This window comes from Mustela erminea, chromosome 5, assembly GCF_009829155.1.
Source record: "Mustela erminea isolate mMusErm1 chromosome 5, mMusErm1.Pri, whole genome shotgun sequence".
Lineage (NCBI taxonomy): Eukaryota > Metazoa > Chordata > Mammalia > Carnivora > Mustelidae > Mustela > Mustela erminea.
In genome coordinates this window covers 45,989,544-46,011,786 of record NC_045618.1, presented here as the reverse complement: position 1 = coordinate 46,011,786, position 22,243 = coordinate 45,989,544, and the positions used below count along the sequence as shown (strand labels likewise).

At 53.7% G+C, this 22,243-nt stretch overlaps 1 protein-coding gene across 1 annotated transcript in view; it reads left to right on the top strand.

The window, feature by feature from the left end:
• OAZ2 (ornithine decarboxylase antizyme 2) overlaps nucleotides 1–22,243 on the top strand; it is a 69,966-nt gene that overhangs the window by 4,735 nt on the left and 42,988 nt on the right. The window contains 5 exon segments of the mRNA XM_032342849.1: nucleotides 11,374–11,451; nucleotides 12,033–12,071; nucleotides 12,964–13,026; nucleotides 13,758–13,908; nucleotides 14,394–14,539. Of these exon segments, the coding sequence (XP_032198740.1) occupies nucleotides 11,374–11,451; nucleotides 12,033–12,071; nucleotides 12,964–13,026; nucleotides 13,758–13,908; nucleotides 14,394–14,539 (477 nt within the window).

Below are 22,243 nucleotides of genomic sequence, written 5' to 3'. Positions count from 1 at the left end.
CTCAGGCATCTGAGGACTGGGTGATGGGAGCTGGCAGCCCTTGGGAGAGGAGCCTTTTATCACAGGTATTGTTGAGAATTGCTATCACAGGATGATAAAAGCAGACCAAGCCCGTTTTATTATTCACCCTCCATGGTAGTACACCTCCTTGTTGCCTGTCCTGGGGCTTACTGCTTTCATTCCCACCCCTACCCCTGCCCCCAGCCCACCTTGGTACCCTGCTGCTTTGGGCATCTTAATTGAAGAAATGGTACCCACTCTAAAGTGACTGTCATTTTGTGGGGGAGGGAACGGGCATCATTCTGTTGAGGTGCCTTATCTTTTCTTTTCCTGCACATGGGCAGCCTGTCTAGCTTATCCCAATAAGAACCAGCTTCTCAATCCCATTCAGCATTTGGACCTTCTGATTTCTTCTCATCCCCATCTCCAGAGAGGGGCTGAGGAGTACTCAAAGTGGAGTCAAGACATGAAGTGTGGGATGCCTTGCTTTTTGCTCTCGTGCTCTCCACTCACTTATCCTGTTGGGCCTCCAGACAGTCCTGAGAGCAAGAGGAGTCCATCCTACCTGCCCTGAGGGCTGGGCTCCTGGGCTGTGGCTCTCAGACTCGGCTGAGCTTTGGTTTTGGGTGGCAGTGACATCTGGTAACTTGCTTGTTTCTCTGCTGTCCCCTGACCATGGCTGCCTCAGAGGCGTGCTCACACCTCTGGCAAAGCCATGAGGCAGGAGGGCAGAGGCCATCCCTATACTTCAGAAACCGTGTTGCTGTGAGGTGGGAACTATAGATACCCCACAAAGCTCTGTGTGCTGGAACCCCATCTACTCCCTGCCCAGAGACAGCATGGCCTCCCTCTTTCTGCTGCTTCCCCTGTTGTATCCTTGGATGGAAAAAATGTGGATTCCTCTGAGATGTGCCACGGCTGACAGAAGAATCAGACCTTCCTGAAGAGTCCGCTGGTGGAATAGTCTGTGCTGGGGGCCTCTGGAGGATAGCAGGGGCTGTGGGTATGGGCGGGTCTGTCTAGGCCTGTCTGCCATGGCCTTTAGTCTTTTATGGCCCACTGAGCAGAGGCTCTTGGCTGTCACAAGTCATCAAGGCTGCCTGTATAGTTTGAAACATGCCTGGGACTCCCGGGAAGAAAGGGTAGGGCCTGACCTAGACGAGGCTGTGGGATGAGTGTCTGGATTACCTAGCTCCCTTTTGTGGTTTGCTACCCTCTCCCTTCCCAAATGGGTCTTGGGCTTTTACTGGTAGAGGGGGTGTCAGGAGAGGTAACTGGAATAGGACCTGGACCCTTTTTTGAGAACATTTGTTGAAATGAAGACTTGGAAGGACTTTTGCCCAGACTGGCCCTCATTCTTTTTTTTTTTTTTTTTTTAAAGATTTTATTTATTTATTTGACAGAGAGAGATCACAAGTAGGCAGAGAGGCAGGCAGAGAGAGAGAGAGAGAGAGAGGAGGAAGCAGGCTCCCTGCCGAGCAGAGAGCCCGATGCGGGACTCGATCCCAGGACCCCGAGATCATGACCTGAGCCGAAGGCAGCGGCTTAACCCACTGAGCCACCCAGGCGCCCAACTGGCCCTCATTCTTAATGTGTGGTGGTGGCTATATCCAGGCACTGCTGGAGATGTGTGTGACCCGGGAGCTGCAATCCAAAATGCAGACCCTTGAAGCAGCTTCTGTTCCCAAACAGATTCCCTCCCAACAGAAGCATTGTGTTAGGAACCCCCTCTTACCAGGCTTCATCTGCTTCCTTCAGGTAGTGGGCAGGTGTGGTAGGCTTGGTACTCTGTGTTCACAATGAAATAACGTCAAGTGGTTTAAGGGTTTAAGGGTTGGAGGTACTGGTTTTGGAGCTGGGGGAGGGATATAAGGTTCTCCGGGAAATACACTTTGGTGCGTGGCAGTGGTGACAGCTGCGACTCTTGCCAGGGACAGGAACGAGCAATAGATCTGTGTTGGCTGACCACACAGGCTTAGGAGGGATGGCGGAGGTGGGTGGCACAGGAGGGAAGGAAGCCTGCCCTCACGATCCTTTGTGCTGGGGACCCTGTGACCCTGCCACTTGAGTTGCCTCGGAAAGCCTTGGCCCCTGGCAGTGTCTAGAACCAAATGGAAAACAATCTCCTGGTGCATTGAGTCTGCACCGTGCAGTTCAGGTGGTTTGGTCTGCTTTCCTATAAATGAGATGTAGGCTGTACTCAAAACAGGCTTTGTGACCAGGTCTGTCCCTGAGATGTTGTGCTTTCTGTTCCTGGGGCTAGAAGTGGCTTGTAGCCTGAGGTCAGAAGCCTTATTATTTAAGACTCCATTGGTACCTGGCCCTGCCCCACCCTTTAGAGAATTTCTTACCACCCCAGTTTGCTTCCCCTGAGCCCATACATACACAGTCTGGACTCTGAGACACATGGCAGGTTGTAGGGCAAGTGCCCGACTTCCCAGGTGACTTGGGTTTTACTTCCAGCTCTGCCCCTGGCTGGCCCAGCAGCCAGTCCCTGAGCTGGTTCTTCATCTGTGAAATGGCCCGACTGCTCTGCCTGTTTCACCCAGGGACTATCCTGTTCTATGCCAGATGGTAGGTATGAAAGACCTGGGAACCACAAAGTGCGGCCCCAGGTGGGGTCTTGAGAGCCAAACCCTGTGATTTGGGGCTGTAATTAGCAGGGGCAGGCTTAATGCTATAGAACACATCTGAAGCCTGGTCCTTCACAGCATCGAAGATGTCCTACGTGCAGGGAAGCTGGGCAGTGTCCTAGCCCCGGAGCTGAGTGGCCCAGAGTTCTTTGGAGGGAGCATGGGAAGCACTGGTTTTCTGGGAGCCTGTGTCTCAACTCCCATCCACTGTCTGGCTGTATCTGCTTGCTCTTTTTCCCTGTGTCCTTGTTCAGCCCTTATAAGTCCTGCATCTGCGGGCCGTGTCACCACATTCCATCCACCTCTCGTCAAGTGGCCCCACTCAGAGGGACTTCTTTCCCCCGGGAGGGGTAAGAGCGACCTGCTGGTGCCAAGCCTCGGCCTGGGACCCAGGCGGCTCCCTTCCCCCACCCTGCCTTCTACATGCACACCCTAAAGAAGAAACCCTGGCCACAGAGATCTCTGGGAGGGAGTTACATGGGGGGGACTGCCCTGAGGTTTCTTTTTGTCAACCCCAACACCGCCCCAGCAGAGACCCCTTCCAGACCCCTAGGGTCTGGCTGCTGACTTCCTGCTCTGTCACTCTCTCAATCTCTGTCCCCCTTTTCATCACTTTCTTGGCCTTTTTACGTGCAGAAGGGAGTCGCTTAAGCTCTGAGCAGCTGGAGGACAATACCCAAGCCTTATCTGGGGACTCAGTCACCTTCTCCTGTGTCCCTGGTATCTCACAAGGTAGAGTGTGAAGGACCCCAAGGCCAGTACATCCTTCCTCTTTACAGTTGAAGCAGCAGAGGAAGGCTACAAAGCCATCTGCCAGGCTTGTGGCCAGGCTGGGGCTCCTTACCCAGGCTCCCTGACAGTTGGTTTGAGGCTCTTTTTCTTTTGTTTCCATATCTGAGCAACAGGTGCCTGCTGAGCAGAAGGCTGAGCCCGAGTCCTCTGGTGTCTCCATTCTCAATAGTGTTTCTTCCCCCTGAAGGAAGAATGATGATGGCTGATGCAAGCTTAGAAAGGACCTTTAGGGGACACTGGAGTGGCTCCGTCCCTTAAGTGACCAACTCTTGCTTTCAGCTCAGGTCATGGTCTCAGGGTCTTGAGATGAAGCCACATATCAGGCTCTGTGCTCATGCAGAGTCTGCTTGTCTCTCTCTGTCCCCCTGCTTGCTCTTGCCCTCTCTCTCTTTCAAATAAATAAATACACCAATATCTTTAGAAAAAGAAAGGACCTTTAGTATCTTTTTTTTTTTTTTTTTTTTAAAGATTTTATTGATTTGACAGAGAGAGAGCAAGCGGGCAGGGGGAGAGTGAGAGGGACAAGCAGACTGCACTGAGCACAGAGCCTGATGTGGGCCTCAATCTTAGGATCTTGAGATCGAAGGCAGACGCTTAACTGAGCCACTCAGGTGCCACAGGACCTTTAGTATCTTCATGTCAGGAAAGCTGTAAGCTAGATGTAACACCGGTTGCATTTCATCAACTCCCAGGGTCTGGCTGGTGGGGGTGGTGGTGGCTGATGGGGTGGCCTGGGCTTCTGTTTGGACTTGGGTGTTTGGGGCCACACGTGCCCAGCTGCTCTGTGTGAGGCATGTCTGTGGCCCTGTTCCGGTGCCTGCCTGCAAGTCAGCAGGGCACAAGGCTGTTCCCACTTAGCTGGTGGGAATCGGTAGTCTGTCTTCCTTTGACTTTCCTATAATTAATTTTGTTAAGGACTAAGCATGGGATCATCCAGTAGACAAGACACCCCCCACCCCCAAGTCAGCCTTCTGTTTCTGCCTTCTTAGCTCAGAGGCTAAAGGCCACTTGTTTTCAGGGTGCCCAAGGCCAACCTGACTGAGGGCCGAGTAAGTTGGGGTGTGAGACTGAGGTCTGCAAAGTATTGACTCATGGGCACCTGGGGACATAGAGCTCGTGGACATAGACCATGAGCAACTCACTGGACCTCTGGGCTTTGGTTTCCTCCTCTAAAAATAAGGTTTCTTCCAGTTCAAATGTTCTGCATTTCAGTTGCTTCAGAGGCCTGGGAGTCAGGGAAGGATGTGGGAGGGGCTTCTGAGAGGCTTGTTTTTCCCTTTTTGGACTTCCCTCCTCCCCCCACTCCCTTCCCTAAGTGGTGTTTTCCATCCAGATGACACCAGAGCTTGCACGAAGGTGTGAGTAGGTGGGGATTCAGAGTGAGCCCATCACTTCCGTAGTTCGCTGGGACGGACAGGTGAAGTAGTTAATTCCTTTCCAGATTGAATTCCAACTTCCAGAGATGCTACAGGACTGCTGCAAAGAATCCATTTTCAAATGTCATTTTTATCTCTTTGGTGGATGTATCTCTTGCCCCGAGTCACGTTTCCCTGGGTGTGTCCTTCCGGAGTCCCAGGCCTGTGAGGCAGGGATTTGCCTCGAAGGCACAAGTCTGTCTTCTAGGGCAGAGTGTTCCCGGTGGACCAGAGGGGTTTATCTGGGGGTGGGATGGGGAAGAGGTCGGGGTGGTTGGTCCCCGAAGTCCCGGCAGGACTGTCTTGGAGATGACAAGGCTGGGCTTTAGAAGAAGGCTGTGGCTGTCCTTCAGAGTTAAAGGATAAGAGGGTTTCATATCCATGATCATTTCACTGTTTTTTGAAAGTGGTGTTTACCCTTTTTTTGTTGTTTTTCAAAGATTTTTAAAAATTTATTTGACATAGAGACAGAGAGAGGGAGCAAAAACAGGGAGAGAGAGAGAAGCAGGCTTCCTGCTGAGCACGGAGCCCGATGTAGGGCTCAATCCCAGGACCCCGGGATCATGACCTGAGCCGAAGGCATACATTCGACTGACTGAGCCACCCAGTTGCCCCTTCCCTTTCTGCCTCATAATAAAAGCTGGGACTTAGGGAGCCTGTCCTCTCAGCCACAGGACCCTGCTGTGCTGTCAGCTGCAAAGTTGAACATTTAATGCTTGGTGTGAAGGGGGTCTTGTGTCGAAAAGGTCGGGGCAGGTTGGGGCTATAGGATCCTTAGTGTCAGTCCTGTCCCTGTCATTGCAGAGAAGGGCTAGGGCAGCATGGCCAGGCCCCAGCCTGTATGTGGAGTCCTCTTTGTGTGTGTGTGGGGGGTCCTTCAGTGACCACCGCCTTCTGTGGAAGCTTCACTCAGCTGTTTTCGTCTGTAGAGAAAACCGACTCCCTCGTTGTCCTCCGACAGTCCCCTTCCCTTAATACCTCTACAGCCTCTGTGTGAGCAGGGTCCTGCGCGTGCCTCGGGGAAGAGGGAGACCTCTGAGCAGCTGCTGTCGAGAGAGCTGGCCTGGACTGGCAGCACTGAGTGACAGGTTTCTGCCTGGGGGAGTGTCTAGGACCAAGAGGATGTCCACCTGGACTCCTACAGAGAGGATGAGTCCTGCCTAGAGGCCTTTCCCACAGAGGTCTAAACTTGTTCTAAGGCTAATACCTTGTGCGTCACTATCCCCTTGCTCCTGAAGCTTGTTTGATGTCACTTTTTTCTGAACATGTGTAAGCAAATGTCAGTTTGTCTGAAGGAAGAACATCAGAAACACACAATATGAATGAGGTGACCAGAGTCCCTGCTTCCTACTTCTCTTCAGAAGGTCATCTTCCGGGGTGCCTGGGTGGCTCAGTGTGTTAAAGCCTCTGCCTTCGGCTCAGGTCATGGTCTTGGGGTCCTGGGATTGAGCCCCGCATTGGGCTCTCCACTCAGCGGGGAGACTGCTTCCCTTCCTCTCTCTCTGCCTGCTTCTCTGCCTACTTGTTATCTCTGTCAAATAAATAAATAAAAATCTTAAAAAAAAAAAAAAAAAAGAAGGTCATCTTCCTCTGCCTGGAGAGGACTGCAGAGGAAAGGAGACCACCTCCAGTATGAGGCCTGAAGGAATAGCCAGGTACTCCAGGGAGCCTGTCATGTTGGGATTAGAAATTGGGCTGAGCTCCACAGGGGTCTCAAGAATAATGCTGGGGGATGGGAGACCGCTTGCAGACTGCCCTTCTCCACCCTCCCCAGAGTGAGCGCAAGGGCCTCCTGTGGGGGAGGTGAGGGCTCTTCCTCCCAGCCCTGGAGGGGCCCTATCGAGGAGCTGGACAACCTCAGGAAGTCTGACCTCCAGTGATAGCCTGGGGCATGGACTTTAATGAGACTGGACCTCCTCAACCCTTTGCTTCCAGCATCTTGGGGGAAGGACAGGCAGCAGGACTTGTCTAAAGGAAGAGCAGCCTCAGGAGCCCCCAGAGCCTGCTGGGTGGGTGGGGGACACAGTTGTGCCAAAGGCCATTTGGTTCCTCCAGGCAGGCCTGGGGCTCGCTGGGACCTCCAGCAAGACCAGGTCTGCTCCTGACCGTCATGAAGGCAGCATAGCCATGTCTACAGTGTCTTTAGTGGGCAAGTGGCCAAGATCCTTGTCCATGTCGACATGGTAGTTCTAGCAAGTTCCACCAGAAGAGCTGTTCCTCAGCATGTTTCTTCTTTCACTGACTTCTAAAGATTCTCTATACTTTTGTCCACTTCTCTCCTGATACTCTCCCTACCCTATTCCAAACTTACCTTCCACCTGCACTGAGGTTGTGGTTGTGGTCCAGCACCTTCCACCAGCACTTGCCATAAAGGTGACCATCTTAGAAGGTCTGCTGTTGCCTTAGACGTTTCAGGATGGGGGAGATAATCCCTTGCGTTCTCTAGATACTTCTGGAGAAAGGGTGAGTGTATGGAAGGAGAAGGGCCCAGGCAACAAGGTTGGTGCCTTCTAGCAGCCCAGGATTGTGTGAACCACCCCTTCTGTTTTCTTCAAATACTTTAAAACATTTTTGTGTTGAATTCCTCTACTGAACACATAGAATAGGCAGGACGTGGGTGCTTTGGTTAATCTATCTAGCTTGGTATCACCCTGCAGTTGGTGCCCAAACCCTTGTCTGTACCAAACCTCTTTCCTGAGTGTCACACCCTATTGCCATGAGGCTGGCATCAGTGGGGGCAGAGAAGGAGGAGTCTCCAGTGTAAGCCTGGGACACAACCAGTAGGCAAGGCCTTGGAGAAGTCACTGTATGTCTCTGTCCCTGCCGTCCCCTAAAGGACCTGACTGTGCCATCAGCTTGCTGTGTTACCTTCCTATCCTGAGCCTTGGTTCCCTCATCTGCAGAGTGAGAGTGCTGAACTAGCTGCTCTCCATGGTGCCTCCCACCTTGGCCATTCCCTCCCTAGGGAAGAGGAACATTAACGAATCCAGTGACTATTTAAGGTTCACTCACCTGCATTCCCAGCTCCCGACTGACTTGGACCCAATCCAGACTCACTAGGCAACTTTATAAATACATGGCTCATGGCCCCTGATAGGGGAGGTTTTTGTGCAGGTCGGTGATGTGATTACAGGAGCCCTAAGTGAACCAGCATTTCACTGAGCCTCTGCTACGTACTGGGCATAGAGGAGAGGGAGTTCTTCATCCTGGAGGTGGATGGTATCTGCATTGTACAGACGGAGGAACTGAGCTCTGGAGAGATGACACCCCTTCCCCACGCCAGGCATAAAGCTGGGAGGCAAACTCCGGTGTAACCGACCCAAGCCTGCGCTCTCCCCCTGTGTGGTGTCACTGTGCCCTGCCGGGCCACACCTGCCCCTGGCTGGGAGTCTTTCATCTGGATGGACTGAGGGGCACAGACTGAGGGGCACAGAGACGGGGTGGGAGGGGTGGGTAGTTCAAATGCCGAGGCGTGACTCTAGGCCCCAGTGGAGCCCAGTGGCTCAGTGGGAAGGAAAGGGGAGTGAGGAGACAGAGGGACCCGAAAGATGAGTGCTATTCAGTTAGGGAATGAGGAAGGGGTGCGCTGAGGGGCAGCACAAGCAGCTGCCTTGCGACAGGCCTGTGGGGGTGCTTGTTGGGAGGGGGTAGGACTGGACAGAGCTGGAAGCAGGAGGGGCGTGGTCTCTGCAACCTCCTGTCCTCTCCACAGCAGCTGAGCAGCCGGCTAGGCTGATGCTTCCTTCCACCTCTGGTTCCTTCTTGCTCTTCCCCCATCACTCCAGCATCCTAAACAGGTGCCGGGGGAAGGACCGCCTACCGAACTGACAGAACTTCACTCACCCGTGGGGCTAGTGAGGCCGCCTCGATGCCGCTCCCCCTGCCCCCACAGCAGGATGGACTGCTGGTGGCATAGATGGCTAAGTCAGGGTGCCTGGGTCTTACCCAACTTGGCTCCCTTGAGAGCTCAGCTGTATGAGCCTTTTCTGGGCCTCAGTCTCCCTGTCTACACAAGGGGATAGGCAGAGGGCACATCATCTGGCAGTGATGCTAGGGTCAAGTGAGTATACAGGGTAGGCTATCTGCGACCTGGCGGCTGGGGACCCACCACCTAATCTTAACCGCCTGACCTCAGCTTGTGTCCTGGGAGATGGCCGGAGACGGGGTGGTAGCCAGATGGTAGTATTTTGGACACTTTGGGACCTAAACGGTGGAAACAGAGGAAAAGGGTCATCTGACCCAGAGGGAAGGCTGGAAACAGGCTCTGAGCTGGGAATGAGGGAAAGCTCCCCCATACTCACCCTCAACCCCACCCCCAGCCCAAGCAGGAAATTTTATGCTGAGAACTTGCTATTTAAGGGGGCCTCTAGGGAGGTCTGGCCAGAAAGGAGCCATTTGAGGAAGGGTTTAAAATTAGCCCGGGTGAAATGGGTGGCCCCTGGGGAGAACTGAGGCAGAGGTTTCTGTGGGGTGGCTCTGGATCCTTGTCTTTGACCAAAACCACACCCCAGGGAGCAGGGAGTAGGACTGAGCCAGGTCCATCGAGCACAGCCCTGGCTGGGCTTGTATTCTGTCAGTCCATCTTTGGGGGGTGGGCTGGGTGCCCGGGTCTGCTGCCTTTTTTTTTTTTTTCTCCTTTTTTTTTTTTTTTTTGGAAAATGAAAACAAACAAAAATCAGTGACCCCTACCCTCTCACCCCTCCCTACCCACCTCCATCCCCCACCCCCGGGTCTGCTGCCTTTTAAGAACAAGCTGCACGACCTGAGCCTAGCACATCTGTTTGAGGGCTTACATGTAAATTAAAGGCCCTTCCATCAGAGGGCGGAGGCGTGTAGACGACTGTCATTCTCTAGAGTCCAGGACCTGGGTTTACTCTACCTGGAGCTTGGGCTGTCCAGTTCTTCTCAGGTTCCTCTGGAGATTGGGCCATGCCTGAGAACTGCATCCACAGGGAAATTTAATGTGCAGAACCTTTGACCCGGGCCTAGAAGCAGAGACATGTCTGGGGAGGGAGAGGCACGACCAGAGGGGAAAGATGCATCCTGAATGGCAAGGGATTCTGCCTGGTGTGCTTCTTGGCAAACACCTGTGTGAGAGAAGCAGCTTGTCCTCAATCTATTCTTGATCAGCGATGGGCTGGGAGTCATTCCTGGTGTGGGCGGGGCTGGTGACCCTCGTTACCAGCAGCTGTCGGTGCTGGTTTCCTTTGCCATTCCTGGCTCTGTTGAGATCTGTGTATTCACCGGGGGTGTGTGTGGTCTGTCTGTCTGTCTGTCTATGTGCCTGCCTCCATTGGGTGTAACTTTGCCTGGCTGCTCAGCTTCCTGGTTCAAGCCACTGAACCCAGGGTTGCCTGGGTTCAGGAGGCCATCACTGGAGCATGGAGGAAATTTTTTGGTGCCTCTGGAGAAGGGGATGTGGCCCCTGTAGGGCATCTGAATGCCTCAGGAATGGCCACATGGAGGGTGGGGGTGACTGAGGCCCGTGAGCTTTCTCTTAGACCAACAGGGATGAGTCGAGAAGACCTAATGCATGGCTTGATGGTACAGGATGCAGCTTGAAATCAGGAGTCAAGTGTATAGGGGAGCTCTATTCATTTGGGTTTTTTCATGCTCAACCACAGTTTTTATATGTATTTTTAATGGACCTAAACGATGGAAAATCCTCCCTCCCTATTCTAATTATTGGCTGATCTGGCCTTGCTCCTTGAGCATCCCGTGCCAGTGGTGAGGTTGAGTGTCTGCCAGCCTGTCACAGGATGGACCCCTGGTGTCTTGACCTGGCTTTACCAGGAACTTGTCACCATGGTGAGGGCAAGGCTCTAATAGCGCCATCTGCCTCACTTGAAGCTAGTGGGATCCTACTCAATCTCCAAAACCCTGCGTAACTCTTCCCTCTCTGACTCCTTAACCAGTTTCCTTATTCAATAAACATTTAATACAGCCACAGGCTAAGAAGGGGGCATACAGGCAAGAATACAGCATAGTCCCTGCCATTGAAGAGCCTCCGTCTAGCATAGGAAGCACTAGGAGATGGGATGTGAACGTGCTGGGCCCTCTGTTGAAATCCTTCCAGGGTGAAGCATGACCTAAGACTTAGGATCCGTTTACCTCCTTGCGTCTTCTCTGGTTTGGGCAGAGCCTTTCAACCAGGGGTCATTGATACCCCCTGAAAACTATATACGTTGTGACTTATATAATTTCGGGGGTATAGACACCATAGGATCTGTGTGCTTATCACACAGGGCTCTCTCCTCACACAGGGCTCTCTCCTCTGGCCACCGTTCAGTCTGTGCACAGAGGCTGTCAGCAGGTGCTCATTAGACCACCTATGGGATGAACACAGAGAAAGCAAAGTGGATAGGAAGGGCTTTGAGAAGTGAAATGCTGTGAAACTCCTGAGTGTTCCTTTGCCTTGGCCTCCAAAGGAAGCCCAGGGTACACGGGATTCCTTCTTCGCCTCTGGAAGGATTTCAGTTCCTTCCTGAAGGAAGAGCCATTTTACCCTGTCTACTATGGTCTCTGTCCCCCAGGTCCGGACACTCTTTGTCAGTGGCCTCCCTGTCGACATTAAACCCAGAGAACTCTACCTGCTCTTCCGGCCATTCAAGGTGAGTCTGGACCCAGCTGCCCATAGGCAGAGGAGGAACATCAGGAATGAGTCTGACCTGGACAGGGCAGCAGAAAAGACAGAGGACAGCGTATCAGAAATTGTGATTGCAGAGCTGGCTCTCTGTCTTGGTTCAGCTCATTCCCGTGTCTCTCTTCACCAGTGGCTTAGCCCTCTCTGAGCCTCTTTTTTCTCATCTGTAAAGCGGAAACGAGAGAGAATCTCAGTAGATTTAACCATATAAGGAATATTTGTGATTCAGTGTAGACTTTTCAGTTGAAGTTTTGAGAAAACTTTACAAGGTAGGGTCTGTCCTTCCAGATTATAAGTTAGCAGAGCAAGCGGGAATTTACGCATGAAATGATGAATGCTGCCTCATGATGCCCACCCCGTGTGCTAGACCATGTGATGGGGAACACAAGGGCAGAGGGCGCATGCCGGTGGTGGAGGTCAGAGTGGTGGACGTGGGTGGGGAGTGCGGGGGAGTGTGAGAATGGTGCAGCTGGGTGCGGGAGGAGGGGGGCTGGGATAGGCACAAGGAAGGCTTCTGACCTTCTCCGTGATGACCCTCTCTCTCTGCAGGGCTATGAAGGGTCCCTGATCAAGCTCACATCGAGACAGGTAATTTCTCTCCAAAGTTTTTTTTCCTCCCAGCCCAGACTGACTGCTAAGCTTGAACCTGAGCCTGCTGCCTTCCTCATCTTGAGGCATCTGGCAGCTGAGACCTGCTCCCTCTCATCTGGTTTCTGTGCTGGGCCAGTGTAAGAGTGGCCTTCAGCTCCCTTGTCCTTACCAGTCAGCTCCTGGGCCTCCTGCTTCGACATTTACAGAGCTGCAGCCTGGCTCCAAGGCTGAAGAGCACAGACACGGTGGCTGTGCCTGGGCTTCTGATGGCCCTATGTGGCCAACTTGCCAGAATGAAGTTGGAAAAGTTTTCAACCTGTTGCCCCTTGATTGAGCCTGGAGCCTTATGTCCTTGATATGTTGGTGTCCCCTTTCTTGTTGGGGAAAACACTGGAACTTAATCTTAATTATGGGCATGCATTTTTTTTTTTAAGATTTTATTTATTTATTTGACAGAGTTCACAAGTAGGCAGAGAGGCAGGCGGGGGCCGGGGGAAGCAGGCTCCCTGCTGAGCAGAGAGCCCGGTGTGGGGCTTGATCCCAGGACCCTGGGATCATGACCCGAGCCGAAGGCAGAGGCTTTAACCCACTGAGCCACCCAGGCGCCCCACGGGCATGCATTTCAAAAAAAGGTTTGAAACCATTTCAAAAAAAGGTTTACAGAGAGGGTGATGTTTAATGTGGTGGCATAAAGCTCTGTTGGCACCCTTTCCCACAATGGGGAGCCTGGATGGGAGACTTTGGATGCATGAGAAACTTCTCCTGTTCCTGCTAAACATAGGCAGGAGATAGGCAAGAAGTTGGTTTTTGTTTGTTTGTTTGTTTTATTTTTGAGGGGGAGATGGAATGTTGGGAGAGATGCAAGGGTGTTCTCTCTTCTTCCTACTAGCCTGTCGGTTTTGTGATCTTTGACAGCCGAGCAGGAGCAGAAGCAGCCAAGAATGCATTGAACGTGAGTAGACAAGGTTTTCTCTGACTTGCAGACCTCTAGGCAACAAATATTCCTGTTTACCTCCTGCAAACCTTCCCACTCTCCATGCCCTCCCCCCCCCCCAGAAAGGGCTACAGATGTGCCTCATTGCCCAGCCATTCCGGGGCCACGTCCCTGGCTGCACTGTCTGTGTCAGATGCCACTACTTACAAGGTCCAAGCAACATGTCTGTCTTGTCCCCTGCATGGGTGAGGCTTTTAGGCAAGATCATTTCTTTTCTTTTTTTTTTCTTTTCTTTTTTAAGATTTATTTATTTGAAGGGTACCTGGGTGGCTCATGGGTTAAGCCTCTGCCCTTGGCTTGGGTCATGATCTCAGGGTCCTGGGATCGAGCCCCACATTGGGCTTTTCTGCTCAGCAAGGAATCTGCTTCCCCCCTCTCTCTGCCTACTTGTGATCTCTCTGTCAAATAAATAAATAAAATCTTAAAAAGAAAAAAAAGATTTAGTTATTTGAGAGAGAGCACAGGCAGGGGGAAGGCCAGAGGGAGAGGGAGACCAGCAGATTCCCCGCAGAGCAGGGAGCCCAGCTCAGGGCTTGGTCCCAGGACCCTGAAATCACAACCTGAGCCAAAATCAAGAGTCATTCGCTCAACCGGCTGTGCCACCCAAGTGCCCCCTAGGTGAGCTCTTGTCTGGGTCCTACAACGTCTTTTCCAAGTCTTTTCCATCCTTTCCTTCCCTTCTCTTGTAGGGTATTCGCTTTGATCCTGAGAACCCGCAGACCCTGAGGCTAGAGTTTGCCAAAGCCAACACCAAGATGGCCAAGAACAAGCTAATGGCTACACCTAATCCCACCAATGCTCACCCCGCCCTAGGAGCACACTTCATCGCACGGGACCCCTGTGAGTAGTGCTCAGAGCTGTCGTCTGTCATCTGCTGTCCTTTTACTTGGCTCAGGCTGGGGATCCGAGCAGAGTTGCATACAGAGGGGAGACATCAAGATTGTCAGTGAGGGAGTAAGTCCTCGCCAGGAGGCTTCTTCTGTCCACAGCCACCTCTCTCTAGCGTTCCTTCCTCCCCTGTCGCCTTTGCTGGACTGCAGACAGACTAAGCTCCTGAGCTGTCTGTATCACCAACTCTCCCCTGAAACGGTCTCTGGGTTCTCTTGGTTGAGGTGGGCAGGGGCCCATCTTAGGGCTTCTTAAAGCAGTGAGGATGCTCGCCATGCCAGGTCAAGCTGACAGGGCTTGTTTCCCTGGTCTTGAGGTCCTTGAGGGAAGTCTGGCCTCAGTGGGCACTTTACACTTCAACCATTCTCTGTTTGGAATGGGGTAGTGGAAGGGGAGACCCATGCTCTGACCGTGGGGTCTGTTTTCTTCCGTTGCAGATGACCTTATGGGGGCTGCCTTGATCCCTGCGTCCCCAGAGGCCTGGGCTCCCTACCCTCTGTACACCACAGAGCTGACCCCCGCCATCTCACCTGCTGCTTTCACCTACCCAGCTGCCACTGCTGCCGCTGCCCTCCACGCTCAGGTACGCCCTTCTGGGGGAGGGGCAGTAGGGGACGGAGGAAGCTCAGAGCTAGCCAGACTTTGTTCCTCGGTGGCCCCTGGGCCACTCATGCTGCCAGAGCCACAGCAGGACGCTTTCTTCCGTGATCTCCTCTTTAGGGTTTGGGATCAGGCAGAGGGGAGGGAGAGCAGGCCACATCGAGGATCTGCGGCCGAATGTGTGAGCCAAGAGAGACCCAGTGTGGTCCTACCACCCCCTGAACCCCTCAGGCGGGCACCGTACTGCGTTTTGCCTGTGGTGACAGAGCGCCAATGCCGGTCCCAGCCTGAGTGTGGCCTCTGGAGCCAGGCCGCCTGCCTCTGCCTCTCCCGTCTTCATAAACTTCAGAAAGCTTTTCAAGATTTCCGTGTCTTGGCTTTTTTACTGTCGGGCAGAATGAGAACAGTATTCTCTACCTTAGGGCTGTGGCGAGAGTTTCATGGTAACAGCACATGAAGCGCTAGCGCGGCAGCGGGAGCGTCCCGAGGGCTGCGTGTATGCTGGTTTTCACGAAGCCTGGACACTCCGCTTGGTGGCCCTGCACTGGGGTGGGAAGCCGGGGATGATCCCCTCTCAGGGAGGGTTGGGGAGGGCCCTGGGCACCGTGGGACTCTGTGCTCCCGAGTGCCGTCCCGTGGTGGGTACCTGAGAGGCCAGTGAGCCGCCATCCATCCTGGCCTGAGCCTCCCTGAGGCGGTGGTGGCAGGACACACTGCCGGGTGTAGGGACCGGGTGCCACCAGCGGCACAGTGAGGTTGAGGAGCAATGCCAAGCCCACTCTGGCCTGTGGTCGGTAGACTGTGGGAAGAGCAACTGGGCCAGGCCCATTCTGCTGCTGACGGAGGTAGCCCAGGCAGGACAAGAGGGCAGGAGGAGGAGCAGGACATGCGAAGCCAGAACAAGGGGGTTCACAGGAACCAGAAGCTGAGGTGGGAGAGGTTGAGTGCTCTGCACAAGGGACGGCTGAGTGCGTGTCTGTCTCCAGTCCTCTGAAGGCCTCCGTGACATCTGGGTCCACCCAGTCCCAAGGTAGAAAGTATGGACTTCCCGGCTGCTACCTTCGCAGGCTGTTTCCTTCAGCCGGGGGGATTCTTGGCCATGGCTGCTTTAGATCCTACTGAGGGCAGAAGCGTGGTTAAACTTGGCACTGTTCCCCAGCTGAGTACCACAGACAGCAGAAAATTGATCAGGGGATAGGAAGGTGGTAAAGAGCCTTCCCTCAAGGGAAATGTTTGGGTAGCACAAGCCAGGTACTGCGGCGAGCAAAGAATTTTAAGCCCAGAAGACAGTCCTTGTCCTCTGTGACCTGGCAGCGTGGGGAAGGTGGGCCGGGGTGCTCCTGGCCAAGCAGGGACTCTCACTGCAGCAGCCCTGCAAGGCCTTGCTGGCCTCCGTGCCTGCGATCCCAGCTTTACCACCATTGAGCTCCATGATCTTTTACAAGTGACTCTACCTCTGGGCCTCTGTGTGTGTCCTCATCTGTAAAATGAGAGGGCAAGATCAGATCAGGTGGAGAGGTTCTCCCCCTTCTGCTCTGAGATGCTCCGCCATGACAGTGGTAATGCAGCGGCTGGGAGCGAGACAGTGTGTCAGGTTAATAGGGGGAGACGCCTCTGCCCTTTCTTTGGTAGGCTCCCCAGCTGGCTGGGAGTGGCACGTGACAGCCTGTCCTTAAAGGCCATACTACAGGGCTCTGTGCTCCAGTTGTCTTTTCCAGCTTTCTCCCAGCCTGTCCATGCCCAGGGGCTATCCAACTGGTCTGGCTGCCTCAGTCCAAATCCTGGCTCTTTCAACCCCTGTGTGACCTTGGGCAAGTTACTTAACCTCTCTGTGTCTCCATTTCTTTGGAATGGTGATAATCATGCCTACCTTATCAGTGTTTGTTTTTCACATGTTAGTGTAGAGGGAGAGCTAGAGAAGGGTCAGTTATCACAGTTACTATTTACTGTCATTATTGTCTCACGCCCCTTGGGTCCTCCCTGAGGCTGGAGGCCTAACTGGTTGTCCATTCCTGTCTCTGGCCTCCCCCGGAAGGGAATAAAGGCCACCTCAAAGGATAATGGCATTTTCTCAGGAGGAAGGCTGACAACAAGAAATCAGACCAGGGAGTGACTTGTTCTGTCCCTGCTACTCGACTTCTCTGGACGTCAGTCTCCAGAGCAGGAAACCACCCTGTCTAGACCAAATGCAGTCGTAAAAATGAGAGTATTTTCCAAGTAGAAGCATTTGTGCTTTTACCTTCCAAGAGTTCCCTCGTCCCCTGACAGTGCGGCCCAGACATGGGGGCCGGAAATCCTCAATAAGGAAAGTGGACGCTGTTGATCTGAAGGCATTATTCTGAACCTGGAGGAATCACAACTGACTTTCTGTGCTTGTGGGCAAGGAGGGGACTTGGAGAGAAGGTAGTAGCAAAAGGGGATGAAAAACAGTCCTTCCTTGCCCTATCCCAGCATGTACACAACTGCACACCTTCTGCCACTAGCCCACCCTCGGCTGAGGCATCCATTTATGGCCACGGGGCCCAGACCTGCAGGAAGGGGCCTGGGGAGGGTTCAGTTGCACGCTGCCTTGGTATGAGGCCATTTTGTTCGACCCTCTGGTTCTCTTAATGGAATCTTCCCCTTTAAGAGGGTGAGGCATCCAAGAGGTATGGGTGGCAGGGGCACACCAGGGTCTGGCACAAGCCTGAAAGCAGGGTCCTCCCAGACTGGGCTTCATTTTCTACTTCCGCCTGAGGATGTGGGGGTCTTTGACCATGACTCTTATACTGGCTCACTGCTTACTGGTGACCTTAACGTTACATGAACTCCCTTGCCTCTATTTTCTGGTCTGTGTAATGGACATGATAAGGTTCTCTTTTCCCTTTGCTTACTATCCTGCTTCCCCCAAAATGGCTGCTTTGAGTCCTTAGGATAGGTGGCTGGTTGGGTGCACATGTATAAGACTATAGCTGTGGGTCTTTTTTTTTTTCTTTCTTTTTTTTTTTTTTAAATAAAAGTTACACGTTTAATCTTTTAAAGCTTAAGTATGAGGCCCTTGCTTCCTGTTGGTAAATGTAGATCTACATCCCGGCTGTCTGGCAAACCCACTGTCATATAAGTGTGTCCAGCTCCCCACCGACGGAACATGAGGCTGTTCACGCAGTTTTCTGTGCTGACAGGCCGTGCTGCGGCGGATGCCCTTGTCTACCCTGTGTGCCTGTCCTGCTGGTTTCCTTATCGTAAACTGCTAGAACTATGACAAGGTCAAAGTGTAGACATGCCAGCCTGAGCGCTCCTTTAATTGGCTTTCTGATGAATGAGGCACCCGTATTTCTTGGCTGTTCCTGTTTCTTCTCATGTGGATCAAGTCCTCTGTCCACCTCTCAGTCCGTCCCAAGATCTGAGAGACGACTGAGTTCATGTGCCCCTTTCCCCCTTCGTTTTGATGCTGCCCCTCTTGGAGCCGGGTCCTTCTAGATGCCCATGGGCCTGTCCCTGTAGGGTGGCTTCTCAGGACCCACAGAATCCCTGTGAACAACCAGAGGCCCTGGGAGTGGGCTGAGCACTCACTCCCTGAGGTGCTGGCCCTGATCGCTGTGCCTTACGGGTCTCCTGTTCTAAGCAGGGACAGGAAGGGACGGTGCTTCTCTAGAGCCCCGACTGCCAGCCTGTCCCGGGTGTCTTGGAAAGCCAACCCCTCAAGGATGTTCTGTCCACTTGGATGGCGCTTCCCTCCCAAACTCAGAAACGGGGGTTGGCTTCTACTTCCTCCCCAAGGAGGTGGTGGCCCGTCTCAGGCTGGGGGGAGAGCTGCTGCTTTGGAGGATTTGCAGCACCTAGTGGGGAGAGGGGGACCCCATGAGGCAGGTCTTGCCAATGGAGCCGCTTACGCAGCTGCGGGAAGACTTGGCTTCTTCCCCTGTTACGAGAGAGTCAGAGGCCTCTGAGTCCTCCCCACCCTAATCGACATTTGCCCCTTGTCCAGCCCTGCAAGGCTCCCAGCCTGCTGCAGCAGCCGGAGGCCGGGTGAGGGGTGGTGGTCCAGGCCCCCCCCAGGGGTGTTTCACAGGCTTGGCTGGTAGCCACCATGCTGTTCTCTTCCGTGTCCCTGTCTTGTGGGATGAGCTCCGTGCCCAGCCACCGTTCCAGCCTGGAGTATAATCCACAGCTTACCCGAGAGGAGGAGAGGCATCCCCCCACTTGGCTGTCAGCTGGCATGGGAGGGAACTGCTTCCAGATGTTGTAGAGGCAGGGGAGAAGATAGTGGCCTCTGAGGCCGAGCAGCTCAGAGGTAAGAAGAGGCACTTGACCCTTTTCTGTGCTGTATGGCTCTTAGTCTAGGTGGTTCCTGTGGCACGGGGTCAGCTGTGTCCTGGTGAGAGCAGTGTCTCATCCCCGGAGCCCGGGGAAGGTCCTGGGCCCCGGGGATGAGACAGGAAGGTCAGGTGACCTAGGATCTGCTCCTGCTCTGTGCCAAGTGTCCTGGCATTTTAGGGTAACCAGCCTGTGCTAGGGAGCATGTGGTGACCAGGGTCCTGGGGTGTATAAAACACCTATAACTTGAAGGGGATGCAGAAGTTCTTAGGAAGCGTCCACCGGCCCCCAGGTGACCTGGTATTGCCCGTGATCTTGATTAGAGGCGGGATTCCGGGCAGCCGAGTGGGAAACTGAGGCCACTGCTGCAGTCAGTGCTAAGCAGGAGGATCTGTGAGGCCAGCTGCAACTTGTTTTCTACACTGGTTCTTGCGTCCCATGCCTTCCTTTTCCTGAGTGGACCCCGAGTCCCCTTCTCTGGGCACTCTGCCCCTTGCCCCTGACTTGTCTTGGGATGCCATGTTCCCCCAGCAGTCTGAGGCAGCCACGGGGAGGCTGGGGCAGGCGGTGCTGTGTGTACCTGGGGCAGTCCTGGCTTGGCACCCGGTGTAGCTCAGCACCCAGATGCCGGGCCTGTGGGGAGGCTGTACCTAGAAGGGGAGGGCACATCATGTCCTGACCTGGCCCTGGGAATCCTGCTATGGGGTTAGTGCTCCTTAGGGCCTGGGGGTTGAAGTAGCTGCCAGGCCCCCACTGGAGGGCTCGGCTGGCAGGTTACAAATCTCTGAGACTTGGGAGGCTGAGAAAGGAGGGAACAGAGGTATGGAAAGGGATGGAGGCATCCACTGGGTCTCAGCCCAGGTTTCCTTGGCAAACCCTACAAGGACAGGGCCAGTGTCTGGGAGTCGTGCCTCTGGGAGACCACGGCACCTCTGGTTTCCCAGGTGTCTGTATGTCGTGTCTCCCCTAATCTTCATGGACCCCCTTGAGGATCAGTTCAGTCATCTCTATCCTATGCGGGGATGAGGGCATGGAGACAGAAAGAAGCTGAGCAAAACTGTAGGAGGTTCATTGTCCTGACGTCGGGCATTCTGCACGCTCCCAGTTCGGGGGGAGGGGCACGCCCCCGCTGCTGAGACTCCACCTGGCACAAGCTGGTGCCTTCACATCAGGCCTAGTGGAGTGCACAGCATGGTTCATTTGAACCTCGACCTTGCGGAGAAGGCGGGTCAGGTGGCCCTCTCCCATTTTCAGGATGAAGAAACCAATGCCTAGAGGTGAGTAAATGGCCTGGCGTCGGCCAATCAGTGACAGAAGCAGGGCTCTAGCAGGCACGGTGATGGCTTTCCAGTCAAGAAAAGGGACTGCCCAGCTAGCTCCTGACATTGGCTTCTCTTGCAGGTGCGCTGGTACCCTTCCTCTGATACCACCCAGCAAGGATGGAAATACCGTCAGTTCTGTTAGTTCTTCAGTAAGTGCTGGCCCAGAGGCCCAGAAGGAAGAGTGTCTGAGAGCCTGGCTTCCTGCAGGGGGCCACGGTTCCTCCCACTGCCTGAGCCCGGCAGCTCCCTGGTCCTAGGCGTCCCCTGAGCTTGCGCGCTAGGCACTCTGGCTGGTCTCTCCCTTTCTCCCACCGTCACCCCCTGCCACCCATCTTGCAGCCTGTCATGAGGGCTAGGCCTCGGTTCAGGCCCTGTCCCACCCCTCTGCTCATGGACACCTCTCTCCCCTCCCTCCAGGTCTTGTCACCGCAGCTTGAAGCCCCTGCCCCGCTGGGGAGGAAGCCACTCTGAGCTTCCACTGCCCCCAGGCGGCCTGTGGAGAGCTGCTGCTTCCTTCCAAAGACTGTGAATTTTAAGCCTGACTCAGTGGACTGCTTCCCATTTCCTTCCTCCTCTTCCTCTGCCCTGTTCCTCCCCCAAAGCCCCTCACAGAGACCTCCCGGGAGGATTGGGGGGGCCTTCTTGCTGGGATACCCAGACCCAGCCCGGAGGCCTCACTGGGACTGAGCAAGGCCTGACCTCCGGTCCAGACTTGCTTCCATAGCTCCACCTCAGAGAAACGAGGCATTTAATTTTGCATGTTTTCTGGCATGAATTAAGACACTTAAACTTGTGTATATGTGAGTGTACAGTTTGTTCTCACATTGTGTCACCATAGCAACGGTCCTGGCCACCAGTGGTTCATCATTCCCGGTCCCTCTCTCCACACCCTCCCCAAAGCCCCTTGCTTCAGTGAGGACTGAGCCCCGCAGCTCACTCCACCCAGCGGCCGGGGGACCCCACCCCCACCCCCACGTGCTTCCAGGCCGAACAGCAACGACCACCTAACAGAGGTAGTGTTTTCTTTTTCATTTCAAATCCGGGTCCTCTGCTTCCTCCTCCTAGAGTGGCCAGCATCTGCTAAGAAAATCCTTTCTCTGCCTGGTTTGCTTACCTCTCCACAGTGCACCCCATCCCTGCCCATGCTCCTCATTCTTTCCAAACTTCGAAACCAACCAAAAAGTGAAAGTATTTTTGTACCCTGTGTAACAAAATATTTATGCATCATAAAGGATTTTTCGTGTGTGTGTGCAATTAATTATTAAAGAGACCTTGTTCGCCTTGTCAGATAAGTTTAATGTTTAGTTTGAGGCATGAAGACGAAAAGGGTTTCCATTCTCCAGCAGTGAGCCTTTGCGTCAGGCGTTAGTTTCAGAAAAATGAAGGGGGAAAAATTGTGCAATTTTTTTGTTTGTTTCGTGAGCACATCAGTGCTTTTGCCTTTGGCCACAGCTGTGGCTGTCTTGACTTTTTCAGACTTAGGAGACAAGGTGGCTGTTGTAATTGCTGATCCTGTGAGAATGTGAAGCTGGATAATATATGAAATGCAAAATAAAAAGTCATCCAAAGTAACTGTTCTCTGGCCTTTGCTTCTACGGGACCCAGATGGCCACTGGGAGGGCACAACTAAAGGGTAGACGTTGTGAGCTGCGGGGGGAAAGGTGAAAGGATCCTGGGCCCTGGGGCTCACATAGCCTCTCCTTCCTTTCTTTGTTGTCTAACTTAAGTCCTGGAAGAAAAGGGACTTGCCAAGGACCCCACGGCGGGGTAATATCTGCCAGCCCACCCTGCTTTTGATTCATTCACTTTGTCCTCATCCCAGCTCTGAGCACATGGGTGGAGAGTCTCTGCACCCAGAGGAAACACCCAGATGGGACCTTTGTTTTCTCTGGGTGCTGTGCTCTAGTTGGCCTGACCTTCTTGGCCTGCAGCCTTTCCAGGCCCTCTAGAAGAAAAGGACTGTGCTTTGGGAGGGTGGGCTCCTCTAGGCAATGTCTTTGGTGTGAGGCTATGCTGGAGGAAGGGAACCCAGGAGTCTGGCCCAGAAAGGGCAACGCTCCTGCACTCTT